Source organism: Numenius arquata, chromosome 14, assembly GCF_964106895.1.
Source record: "Numenius arquata chromosome 14, bNumArq3.hap1.1, whole genome shotgun sequence".
Lineage (NCBI taxonomy): Eukaryota > Metazoa > Chordata > Aves > Charadriiformes > Scolopacidae > Numenius > Numenius arquata.
The window spans coordinates 7,295,148-7,308,376 of record NC_133589.1 but is presented as its reverse complement, the minus strand read 5'-3'; the positions used below and the strand labels follow the sequence as shown (position 1 = coordinate 7,308,376).

General features: G+C 52.3%; 1 protein-coding gene across 1 annotated transcript in view; it reads right to left on the bottom strand.

The window, feature by feature from the left end:
- Positions 1-6,289: 6,289 nt before the first annotated feature.
- Positions 6,290-13,229, bottom strand: part of GRID2IP (Grid2 interacting protein) — a 38,494-nt gene continuing 31,554 nt past the window's right edge. The window contains exons 17-23 of the mRNA XM_074158744.1: positions 12,365-12,561; positions 11,672-11,827; positions 9,612-9,698; positions 8,945-9,074; positions 7,452-7,570; positions 6,818-6,982; positions 6,290-6,361 (exon numbers count right to left, since the gene is read on the bottom strand). Of these exons, the coding sequence (XP_074014845.1) occupies positions 6,290-6,361; positions 6,818-6,982; positions 7,452-7,570; positions 8,945-9,074; positions 9,612-9,698; positions 11,672-11,827; positions 12,365-12,561 (926 nt within the window). The remainder of the gene's footprint in view (positions 6,362-6,817; positions 6,983-7,451; positions 7,571-8,944; positions 9,075-9,611; positions 9,699-11,671; positions 11,828-12,364; positions 12,562-13,229) is intronic.

Here is a 13,229-nt window from a genome sequence, read left to right as displayed (position 1 = left end):
GTTCTTCTTCTGAATGCCCTGGCGCGCAGCAACGCACAGACCGAAACAGCCTCCCTGTCCTTCAGTCACATGTTTCACAACCTCTGCCGGCTTCACCCCTTTGTGGACGTGTTGAGCCACACTGGAACCTGCCCTGAGCTCACCTGTGGCCTGAAGACTTGTCTGAAGCACACCTTCCTGCACCGGTGGCACCGCCGGGCACCTACTGCCCAGCTGTGTGAAGGAGCAGAGAGGGAATGGAGTCACAAGTGCCGTGGTGATGGAGATGTGATGATTTCTCCTGCTGGGCAGTATTCAGGAGGGCAAACCCTGCCCCGTGTCCCCACTACACCCAGTCCTGCAGCTTGGGCTCTGCCTGGAGCAGGGCTGCTGGACTTGTGTGTTTACGAAAAGGTTGGACAATAAATAAGCAGTTTCCCTGTGGCAGGTACAGTCCCACAGCTGTATCCCAAGACATCAACAGCCTCCAGCACAAGAGCCAAGGGCAATACAGAGCCATGTTCTGAGTGGCAGCACTAGGATGGGACCGGGGTCTTGCAGCACCTTGGCAGAGCCTTTTCTGTACCTTGTAAAGCCCCCAGATCCCACTGAATTCCCTGGGAGCTTCTGCCTTGCAAGGATGCAGGGCACTGATGACCGAAGATCAGTGCTATCTTACCTCTTTAAGAGGCAATTTGTCTTGGCTGTTCCCGAGTTTATACTGGCATGCTTAACCTCTAACTAGGAAAAGAAAAATAGGGTTTGGTATGTCAGCCTTGGGAAGTTGCTAACCCTGCTCCAACACCTCCTACTTTCTCTTTTGCAGCTCTGATACTGCTGTTTCTTTTCATCCCGAGACAATTCCCATCTCAGGACCCACCTGCAGTACAGCCAGCACTATAGGCTACATAAGTTCAGTCTCACTCGGGATTTAGCCACACATGCAGGAGAGCGTTGTGTCTTTCCCTCCGAACTGTGTTTGGATGTGGGGCAGAGCTCTGCAGGCATTTGTCGTGCCCATCAGTAAAGAAAGGAAATGCAGGATACACTCCAGGGAAGATTCCTGCAGCTGAATCCAGGCGCCCGGTTAAAGCTCCTCTTGCAGCTCCCGGAGCCAGGGCTGAGGCTGGGCATTAGGAAAAATGCAGTAGACTTGGTAGCTCTGATTTCAGGTCCTAACTCTGCCATGGCCCAGTGGAAATTTTGTCCCTTTTGTGAATTCAGCTCACAGCCCTGTCTCCCTCGGTGCCTGGCACAGGCGGCAGCACTTTCCTCGCCAGAGATTGTAAGGAAGGAACATCCGTGGCATTGAAATGAAGCCTCTGAAGCCAGCCCTTTATCAATGGTCCCGGGAGAGACACAGCCCACGTGGGTCTCGAGTAACCCGTTGGGACTGTATCGCTCTAAATGCCTCCTCAAGGGGATTTTTTAAAGCATTCCCAGGTCCATCCACCTCCTAAAGACACCACTGCTCGCCGGGGCTGAAACGCAGCCTGGCAGCAGCCCCGAACCCACGCACCAACCGGAGCTCCCCGATTCGAGGTAGAAGCCGAAAGGGAACTTACTGCGCTCAGCTGGGTCTCATTCTGTTCCCTGCGCCGGGCACCACCAAGTCTCTGCCAACTGACAGGCAGCTTAAATATTGCCAGAGAATCGGGATTTGCCAGCGGAGCTGTTAACAGTGTCACAAGGAATGAGAAGGAATATTTATAGTCAAAGTTAAACTAATGGCCCGAAGTTACTCTTTCGGTCTCCCGTGGCTCTGGTGAGAAGTGTATTATTTTCACTATCAGGGCTCATGGGTCAAACTCCACAGAGTGCCATTCTCTTAAGCAATCTGCGCAGCTAGAGAAGGGACAAGTAACAATAAAAAAAATCCGTGCTGATGTCCCCTCAAACTGACAGCCTGCGACACAGGGGGGAGCTGACAGCTTGTCCTGTCTCTAAGTTTGTGCCTAAAGCCTTACAAAGAGCAGGGTTCATCCATGGGCTGGGGTTCATAACTCATTTCTGGGTCTGTAGGTTAATCCCAGAACTGGGACTGGGCTGGAGATTTTGGCTTCAGCATCATCTGTCTGAAAAACCTGATAAACACAGTCAAATAACACACAGAGAATGATGCTGAAGAGAGACCTTCCAGCACAGTGAGAAACTGGCAGGAGGCAGCTCGTATATCTCTGAAATTGGGGTGCAGCACTACTGAGAACCCCGGTGTCCCTTACTGGGGCAGGTAAGGTTGAGCATGGGCACTGTCCTCACACAAGCCTTACCCACGTCCCGACGGTGGATTTACCAACCCGAATTTTACTGTCTGTGGTCCCCTAAGGGCATGTTTTACTGGCCAGTCCTCAGCTCTTCTGTGATGCCAGGGTGAAAGTCTCGGCCGAAGCAGGGCAGCCCCCAGGGAACGCCGGTCCCGCGCCGCCAGCCGGGCGTGAGCAGCATCTCTTAGTGCAGGTGCTGCTTTTCTCTCTCTCTCACTAATCATTTAGTGTTGCAACTAACTGCACTGCTTTTGCCAAAGGTTTTGTGAAACTTACCCCTTCTCTGATAATCTCAGCTGCCAGAATCAGAAGCTCAGCTCTCACCTTCACTTTTGAGTTTTCTAGTCCAAGAAACCAGAAAGCAAAGTAGGAAAAAAACCTAGGATCTGTATTTTATCTCATTGTTTCACACTCAGCTCACAATCCTTACGGGCATAACTAAAAGTCTTTGAATCTTGCAATCGGAGATACTTTAATTTGGTCTGATAGACTTTGGAAAACCCAGATTTTCCTAAATTGTGTTAGATCAATGCAGCTCCTTGAGAGCTTCCAATTCAGCATCCAGGTGCTTTGTGCTGCCTCCCACGCTCTGCCACTTCTTCCTCACTTCCAGCCTTTCCAGTCCAAAGCTGAGATCTCTGTTTGTCTCTTCAGCATTGTTCATGGCACCTGGAAAATAATTATGGATCGTGGCCCTTCAAACCATTATCAAGATACTTAGAGGGAGGGTTCATATGTGGTTCCAGTTTGGCTTGCAGATGCCAACCTGGTACTATTTTAACCCAGGGAGCTGTGATCTTGTCCTCACCGTGACTTTATTAAAACTGCTCATTTTCTCTTTGATGTTTTTTCCCCCATTCTTGCAGGAAAGAGTGAAAATCCTTAAACAATCTGAACTTTGGAATGTAACCTGGGATTGTCACGGCCACTGTTTCCCTGTCTCTGTCGGAGGATGGAAGTGGCACCCTGTGGAGCAGGAGCCACACCACAACTGCATTCCCCGCACTGACCCTGGGCTGCTGCTTGAGTTATTATTTCCTTTCCAAGGACAGGCTTTCCTGTGAAGACGATCCCATGATCCAGGCTGACGCAGGCATTCTGTTAAGGCTGGGCTGTACAAGGCTAAAAGGAGAGCGCCCAGCCAGTGCTCTGATCCTGGGGAAAAATTACCTAATGTTCGCAGTTATCAAGAAACAACAAAACAATCAGTGTGTGCGGTGAATGGTGCTGGCTGTCGTTGTGTACCGTGCTGCAAAGGAGGCTCCCGGTCATCATTTCTGTGGCAGTTTATGGACCGCAGCCCAGGCTGTGCTGTGGGAGGTCTGATGGCCACACTGGGCAGCTCGAGATCCCTGGGGCTGCGGAAGAGCCGGGCTTGGTCGGCCAGGAAGGCTAAAGAAACATCAGGAGGGGCTCAAGCACTTTCAATGCACATGCCCAGCGAGGGACTTCTACCCGTAACATTTTCATTAACTCTGTTCAGGGCTGTTTTACAGTTGCCGGTGCCGTGGCCTCCAGGGAGGACCCAGTGATTGAGCAGGCGGCTGTAAACAAGCTAAACTACAACCAGGAAATCTGATACGAAGCCAGTCCCTATCTATCTGCTGTTAGTGTAAAGGGAGATAAATTGCTCCGGGGACATAAACTCAACCTCAGCCAAGAATTCCTTTTCAGAGGGAAACAATTCACTGGCTCATACGCTCGCTAGATGTTTTCTTCTGAAGGCTGCAGAAAAAATCCATACTATTTTAAGAATTTGCTGCTCATATTCATCACGCTAGCCTGAATGCTGGTACGAAAGCAGGTTTTTCACCATTATGCAGTTATTTGCCCCATACCAGCCCGAACCCAGATCCTGTATCTCTCTCCTGTAGGTGTAAGGGGCCAATATTAAGTGCAGTCACAGAAGTGCCAGATGCAGAATTCCTCACAGCTGTTGCAAGAAGCAATTTTTGACGGACCACAGAGGTACATGCAGTCAGGAGGCAGAAGGCAGTAGCTTTATTTTAGGAATAGCACATAGGCATTGGGTAGAGGCTGAACTGTGAATATACATAGTCCCATTATCAAATAATATAACCATGTCAGAAGTTCTGGTTCTTTGAAAATATTCACATAAAAATACCAAAGGGATTGAAGTTCTAACTATTTTGGAAAGTTACAACATGTAGCAAAATCTATGTACAGCATTTTCACATTTGTAACGACAGTTTCAAAAGAACCTCCAGTGGTTTAAATATGTTTTTGGGGAAAAAAAAAAAAAAAATCAACTGAATGCAGTGTGCAACATCCAGAAGGGAAAGAGGAGCTGAGTGAGCGCTGCCCTCAGAGGAGAGGCAGAGACAGACGGGGCTGGACCTCTGGGAACACAAGGCTAGAAACTACCTGGCACTTAAAGCTGTATAAACTGAGAACACTTGTGAAAATATACTTCACTTTCTACAGCAGGGTTTAAAAAAAATACTGAAAACCGAAGATTTGATGGTCATAAGGTCTCCCATGAATAATGCACCAGTTGGTGATTCCGAACGTGAGCAGGGGCTGCAGTGGGAGCTCTTGCTCTGGCAACAGACGGGAGGGAGGTTACCTACGCTACGGCTGGCTGGAGCGCTTCCACGGGAAAGGATGTCGGAGCGTGTCGGGTTTGAAAGGCAACGGATGCATTTTTGCCTCACAACATTAACGCACTGTAGGTTTGCTGCCATAAAGCTCTGGGGGCACTGTGTGGCCCGGAGGGGCATGCACTGACCACGGGATGCCGCTAGCCCTTTCATCCCGGGGGATGTTTCAGGGGGAATTAAGTCATCTAAGTAACAATCAGACGCTGTTGAAAGATGGACGTGCATGCTTCTAGAGTTCCCTGGGTATATTCAGTGTGAACAACTGGTCAAATCACAACGTAAAGGGACTCTCAGGACTCCAGCCCTCGGGAGAGCATAAAGGAGGGCAGGGGATGTATTTCTTGGAGGTCTCTGCCGTGCCTCAGAGGTGGTACTCGGGGCTGCAGAGGACTCCCGCTCATTTTTAGGCTACCAGGGGCTCTGTACTTTCCAAGGAGGCACCAAAATGCTCAGGGGTTTATATCTCCCGGTGAGTTTAAATAAGTCTAGTGCTGATGATGTTAAACTCTTGGGAAGATTTCAAGACCTGTCAGTCTCTGCCACACCTTTAAGCAAAGCTGACAGCCAAGAAGGACTCTGGGCTTTCCTTCCTCTCCAGTGCAGCTGGGTGGAACCAAACTGGATCTGTATTTGGGACCACACAGAGGAACCAGAAGGATTCTGCAAGGTCATATTGCTTTCCATTGCCACTGGCCGGCAATGGCAGGGATTAAAGTCTCTGAGCCACCCCTGTCGATCTCCACTCCGCTGTTACGGTCTCCTCAGTTGGAGCTCCAGCCACACAGTGCAGCTCAAGGGCAGAAGGGAGAAAGGCTTGGAGAGCGATTTGAGAGGAGCTCAGCAGCTTTGCTCCTCAGGGTTCTGGGGGAGCAGGTGCTGGTGGCAGCCCTCATCCCCCCATGCTCCCTTCCCTGCCTGACCTGCTGTGGCTCCCCAGGGAGTCGGTGGCCAGGCTCTAACCCCATCCCCGAGGCTGGCAGGGGTGAATGTGCCTGCCTGTGGAAGCTGTATCCTGTGAGAGCTGACTCCTTGCACAGCCATGCTCAGGCACTGGCCATGGGGACATGGGGAAGTCTCCAGCGACTGCTGGTGCCAGTTATACATGTTCTGGTAACAAGGGAGAGTGGAGTTTTACCCAGATGTGTCTGAAATCCTTGACTCAGTAATGCACTAGAAATGGAGGATGCTAAGAAAGCTGTTGTCAAGACCAGTGCGGTGTTTACCTTCTTGTCCCTGTGTCTCACCCTCGCATCCATCCACCACTACCTGTGGTGCCTTTTCAGTGTCCAAACTTCCCTGACCCCTCGGTCCATTGTTCTGCTTGGTGGTAGCAGGTGACAGCAGCGTATTTACAACCAAACTCAACAGGAGCAAATTGCACTTTGTTGGCAATAAATTGTTGCACCTTGCATTGCTGCAGGCCCGTCACCAGGCAAGGGGGGAGGTCATCCTGGGGCTGCGCTGGCTCTCGCCGACCTGCACATCGCTGAGTGCCCGCTGCAGGGAAAGAGCAAAGAGCAGGAGCTGAGGATCAGGCAAAGGCAGCTGGTGTGGACAGGGAGGATGTTTCAATGGCACTGGCCACTGCAGACTTAATTCTTTCCGAGCTTCACGCTGGACAAACCCTGACAGTCAGCACATCTGCTTTGAGATGCTCCAACCCAGCCTTTGTTAACCACGAACGTCAGACCGTGGCAACACCCGCTTTACTCTCCATGGGGCTGGTGCTTGGACCATCAACCCTCCCAACCTCAGCTTCCCGCAGCAGCCAGCCAACTTGCACCTTATAAAGTTGGCTAGAAAAATTGGTTGGTTAGAAAAATTGCACTTTACAGACACTCACACATGCTCACACAAAGCTCATCTCATTCCCACACTCACATGTAAGTAAAGTGCTTTGCTGACATCTATCAGGAAACCCCTTGCTGGTTGGCTTTGGAAAGTGCAGCTCACCTCAAACTTGCTCATGAATTCTGCAAAAATGCCAAAGAAGGCTTCAGAAGTCGTCATTTTCGAGTCTTCCCCGAAGAAGGACAACACCTTGCTGAATTCTTCCATGGCCTTGTGCTGCAGGTCGTCCAGGGATCGCATGGCAGGCTGGGCACTCTCCAGGAAGGACTGAGAGAAATGGTTTAAGGGAAAAGAGCTGCACTGTGGGTCTGGTACGGATCATAACCACTTCTGCTTATCGAATGGCTGGATTTCATCTCAGGTCTAAGAAAGGACCTGCTGCAAATGCAAGCTGTGGCCACACGGGAAGGGAGCCCGCTGGCACGCTCAGCTGTCCCTAACAGCACTTCTCTGGAAGGAAAGATGGCTCAGAAAGCTTTCTGGCCTTGTGGCACTGGGTTTCTGCCATGCCGAGGCATGCGAACCAGTGGTCACCACAAAAGCTGTTCCCCGTACTGGCTAAGAGTGAGTGGAGGGTGGAGGTTTCCACCACGTTTGTACCAAGTGCTGAGCTGGTCCTTTCCTACCAGCCAGACATAGCCCTGCTGCTTATCAAGGAGGCACAAAGACAACCGAATGGTTTTACTCAAGGGCAGTTAAGTCACATTGATCTTTTGCCTCTTTTACAGAAGGATACGGTCATCACAATTGCAAATCTGTCCTCTGCAGTAGCTGGCATGTTGTGACAGGCCATCTGTATGTCACTGACGGTGGTGTGCAGGTCCTTTAGGTCAGCCGTTAGTGTTCTTTGATTCACTACATGAAAAGAGAGGAGTCAACAGTGTTAGGAGACTTAGGTCTGGCTTGCTTCCTGCAGCAAAGCGAGGGCAACGAGCGGGGTTCATCGGTCAGGGTGGTTCAGGATGTCTGTCTACATAGCTCTGCACAAGCTGTCCATGTTGTCCAGGGTGTGGTGGACAACCAGACCTTCCTGCTGCGCTCCAGTGCTCAGGTGAAGAGATGCCAAGAGCTTCAAAAGGAGCCTGGAACATGCCAAGTGCAAGGAGCACGCAGGACTGGGCGGCACGAGGGCAGTGGTGGGTACACAGGGCGGGGGACAGAGGGAGTGTACAGGACGGTGGAACAAGGGGCAGTATCCAGGCTGCCCTCCGTGGCATCTCATCATAGCACCAGCATTCAGGAGAGTGATGAGCAGTTCAGAATCCTCGCCCTGTCTTGGGCGGCCAGTCCTTAGCTCTTCTACAGGCAAGGGACAGGGTGAACTGCAGCATGTCAGGGGGCTTGGGTTACGTGCTGCAGCTGTGTCACTCTGTGGCCTGTATGACAGTGAAACTGAGCAGCCCTGGGTGGCACATGGTCTGAAATTGGGTATTAATTGGCAGGAGTTTGGGCAGCAGGGAGCCTTCAGGGACAGAAGTGTTATTTAACAGTTAGGCCAGATACAAATTCCAGCTAGGAACGCTGCAGGTACAGACCTTCATCAAGTGGAAATTTACATCTCCAGGCCTGAATCTTCTCCTTTATTTATCCACTGTAGCATTAATTCCCAAGGGAATTACTCTTAAACAACAGGAGATGGTGTGCAAGGAGAATGCAGCCCATGCTCCGCATGCAGCCAGCCTGTTGTGCCCCCACCAACACAAGCGGATGGATGATAACCCCAACATCTATGTGACTTTTTTCTTTTATTGCAGCCAACAAAGCTGTACGATCCTCAGTCAGCACGATGGCGACTGGACTGTGAACTCATCACACGAAGGGTACTGTACACTCTGTACCACAGGGGATTGCAAGCAGTAATAATGCTGACACCCATGCTGGGGAAGCTGCACACCAGGGATGAAAGGAATCAGAGGCTGGGTGGAGCAGACCAGCTCCTAGCACTTCCCTCTATTTGGACTCACATGCACTTCCAAGATACCTCTGAACTTGGGAACCACTTTTTCCAAGTCAGAAGGAAGGTTCAGGTCAGGGACGGACGGGACCTCCCCTGTCACTAAGCTCATCCCTTCCTAGCCCCATCCTCTCACTCAGGACCGTTCCTCACTTATTTGGGCTGCCATCCTGCTCCTGCCAACACTGTGCAGCTCATGACAGATTCCAGACCCGTACAAAACCGAGAGGCAGTGCAAGGAGACAGGGAGCTTGCAGATGCTTTTGTTTGTTTACCTTTGGCAGCGAGCGGCACTGTAGGAAGATCCTTGGCAAAGCCCAGGAGTTCTGGGAAATGTTGGCTAAGTGATTTGGCAAGAATGTGCAGGAAGGTGGATTTCCCATCAACAGTCTTGGTTGTGTTCAGCTACGGCAAAGCAAAACAAGTAAAGAGATTCCTGTGCAGAGGAGAGTGGGTTTTGCCAAGGGCCCAAATACACAGGGGCTCCTCTGTTCTCGGCTCACCCTGCATTCATGCATGGCAATGCCTGGCAATTCCCAGCCATGCTATCTGGATTAATGTTTAAATGGGACATTTAATGTTTACACAGCATGTTACGCCCAGATTAGTGGCATTGAGATGCTAAGCAATGCCTTCCTCCCGCAGGGCAGGGCTGTCACCCTGTCCCCCACCCCTCAGGAGTCCCACAGCAACTCACATGGGATAAAAGACCTTCATGTTCTTCCACCCCACAGCCAGAAGGCCTGGGTCTCAGGTCCCAGCACACCGAAGCACCAGACCACTGTTAGGGCCTCTCTAAAGTCAACCCTGTGCATCAGTCCCTGCCCTCCCACCGGTCCCCGCTCTGGGAGCTGCTTGTATGAGGACAGGCACGATAAACCAGGCACTTGGAGCTCCTGGGATTGGTGCCTCCTGCATGGGAAAAAGCAGGCTTCGTCTTACCTCGGTGAGAAAGTTGATTTTAAAGCCTGTTGTTTTGCTGGTCTTGGGCTGCCCGTTGTTCAGATAGTTTCCCATCGCCAGCACAAACTGCAAAGAGAAACCTCAGTGAGTGACTGGCCAGTGACTTCCAGCACTTATAGCGTCCCATCTCCTTTTGTATCCGCTTTTGGGTCACAGAGACCTACCAAGGATGTGGTAGGAGCGGAGGTAAAAAGCCTCCCTCTGTCTATAGGACGGTGGGAAAGCAACTTTTTTGTGTCAGGTCACTTCTGCTAAGGGGCCCCGTGCATGTGTTCATACAGGATCATCAATAAAACCTTATTGGTTCATTCAGTGGGTTAGATTAGGTGGATGAATACACGTGAGAGGCAGAATTTCTGCTGGTTCTGTACACACTGTTCATCCTCTCACCCACACAGGGCAGCCACAGCACCCTGGGAGGAGGAGGGAAGCTAATGTGCCCATCGGCACAACAGCCCCAAGGGACAGGGACATGGGTCTGAGGGACAGGCTGTTCTCTTCTCGGTGCTGCTCCCGTACAAAGCCTGCACTGAACCCTCAACAGCAAAGTCCATGTTTCAGCTACAGGAACTGATCCTGATCTCTCCTATGTCTTCAGCAGGGACTGGAAAACACCCCGTTTGTCATCTGCAGACCCAAACTTCCAAAGCCCTTATAAAAGCTCACATTCAGATGCTTCCCCACATGGTTTAAGTGGATGCTGCCCAGGAGTCCCCTTCCTTCTGCAGCCACCCAGAAGGTCTCTGCTGCCGAGGAGCTGCAGGGAGCCCACGGCACCACTAACACCATCTTGCCTCCTTTGCCACTTCTAGGCTGATGATGCAGGTGCCTGAGTGTTGTTAATGTTTAGGAGGGGATTTTGTCTTGTGTTACAGCCTCAGGCTTTAGGTCTGCACAATTTTTATTTCTCAGTGGTTTTTCTTGCAGGACCAGGGCTAAGTCTGGGGGCCCACTCTGAGATCTCCTGCCTGCAGGACAAGGACTCTCCTGCTGACTGACAACTGCCTAAACACCCATCTTCCCAAAGCCTTTTGGAGCTATTATCTGCAGATCTTTAAGGGGATATTTTAACGGGAAAGCAGTGATCCAGCCGAGTCAGCTTTCTGCTCTAGAATGCTCCAATTCCCTGTGCTGCAGCTTTGCAGCCTTGGAGGCACAGCAGGACCCCAGACTGGGTTCACCTGTGTCCTGATGTCCCTCCTGGCGAGGAGCAGGGACCTCAGAACTGCCTGGATTTCAGCTTGGGAGTCTCTCAATTTCTGTTCACCAGCCGTTAATGTGCAACCAGCCATTGACCACCCACAAGGACTTAACGAGGTGTTGGGGGGTTGCTAGCCAGGAGCCACTAAGGAAGTTCATCTGTCATCTGGAAATGCCACTTGTCACATCATGTGCTCATTTATCCCACCTGCTTTTTTTTAACAGCAAACCTGAATGAATTATCATTAATTTGGGGCAACTCATCTCAGTGGGGTCAAAGAGCAGCTGCAGCGGGATTCATTGTCTCCTGCAAGTGCAGTGCCCCTGTGCCAGACACAGCTTGTCCCCGGGACCCTGAAAGCACCTCCCCAGAGGTGCAAGCAGCCTGTGGGACCCTTGCCTGCACTGCAGCAGGGCTGGCACAAGCCCACAGCCATGCACAGGGCCCAGCCTGCAGGGCTACACACATGCAGACACGCACCCAGTGACCACCTGGACAAACCCCCCATCCTCCAGCCCCATCGCAGCCCAAGGGCAACCTCGGTGGGCTCTGCTGTGTTACTGGGAAGGTTTCTAGCCCCTGCATCCCTGCCACTGCTGCGGGTGGGTGCGTGGCTGTCTGCGATCTGCCTTCCCGCATCCTCCCAGGGCCAGGATCTCCACAAGCCAACACCTGCAGGAGCTGCCAGGGGATGGAGCCTGGCAGAGCTGGACCCGGAGGAGCCCAGGGCACAGACGTGGGGCTGGAGCTGCGTGCGAGCTGCCCGGCTGCCTGCGGGCACTCCCGTGGACGCTGGGGGCCCCCGGTGGCTGTTACCAGAAATAAGGACTGTTCTGACCTCCAAGATCTTAGCCAGCTTCTTGCTGCTTTTCAGCTCTAGAGAAGCCTTGCAGATGCACTCATAGCTAGCTTTGATCTCCTCTGTCTTCTCCTGCAGAGTGGTCTTAAAATGTAGGCTGCGCAGACGGATCTTGTATTCTGGTACTGACAACATCTGAGAGCAAAACAAGGAGAAAATTACTACTATCACCATTAGCCATAATTCCTCCTATACGGTGTTTTTCCTGGCATATTTCCATGCACATGAAAGCAGTATACACTTGCTTAGCGCAGGAGACACCATGGAGCAGCTGCCGTAGGTCGCAGAGCACGGCCAGTTTGCTGCCACAGGACGGGGAGGTTTCATGCCAGTATCTACCAGTAACTTTGTCAACAGAAAGTAAGTCAGAGATGGGAAAAGTCACTCTTACCGTGGAGTAAACACCATGGTATGCTTTGGCTGTAAACCAGCCACCATGGGAGCTGCCAGACACCTCAGACATCAGCCTGAGCATCGCTTGCCAGCGGTCCCTGTGACCAGTGCCACCAGCCCTTCCCATCCCACAGCATGCACAAGGAGCCGACCAGCGTCCCGCTGACTGCTTCCTCTCTGCCGTGTGTTCTCCTCCCCTCCAGCTCTCAGCAGGACATCCTGGGGACACTGTACCTGCAGATGCCCTCGCTCCCAGAGCACGTCCCTGCTCACACATACCTGCAGCACAAACTGGTCAGGCTCACTCAGTTTGCCAGGATTCTCCTTGTAGCTCTGGAAGCGCTGGACTTCCTCCCCGTCCGGGGCGTACAGCAAGAGCTGCTTGATGTGGGAAGGCTCCAGGCGGTCCGTCTCCATCGTCATGAGGATCTGGCGCAGCTCGATGTGTGAGAGCTTGAGGTGGGCTATCAGGATGGCTGGGGGCAAGAGAGGTGCGTCACTTGGGAAGGCAGGAGGATGGGACCCCGGAGGGGCTGGCTGTGCCAGGAACAGACTGCCTGGCAGGACGGGGCCAGGAGAGGAACCTCAATCTCTCCATGGTGTGAGAGTGGCATCAACTCCTCCATGTACCCGTGCTGCCCTGGGGAGTGGAAGGACTTTCTGCTCCCCCAAGGCCTTGCAGAGGCTGCTTGGAGACCCCAAGTTGTCACTCTGGTCCTGCAGACCCCCTGCAGGGGTCTGCCCAATTTGCATCATTTTGCAAATACATCACGAAAGCATCAGGCTGGGCTGCACTGGAAACCACTCCCAGTGCCTCCTCCTCTCCCACATCCCCCATGGCCCAGAGATCAGGGGCTCGCAAGGTCCCACCAAGCCCTCCCACCCTCCTTCTTACCAGAAGCACATCCTAGAGAAGTGACACTGACCCTTCCACGGTGGGCAGCAGGATGGCCCCACAGACCCTCGCTGGGGCCACGCAAGCTCTTCCCCTCTCCCTCCCCAGGCCAATGAGTCACATCCCATCTCCATCCTTTCCTGTAAAACCTTCTTCTTCCCTCTGCCCGGAGCTGAGCCCAGCACTGAGGGGCTCTGGGCTGCAGGAACTGTGCTGTGCTGGGATTGCGCTCATAGGATCGTGCTCATG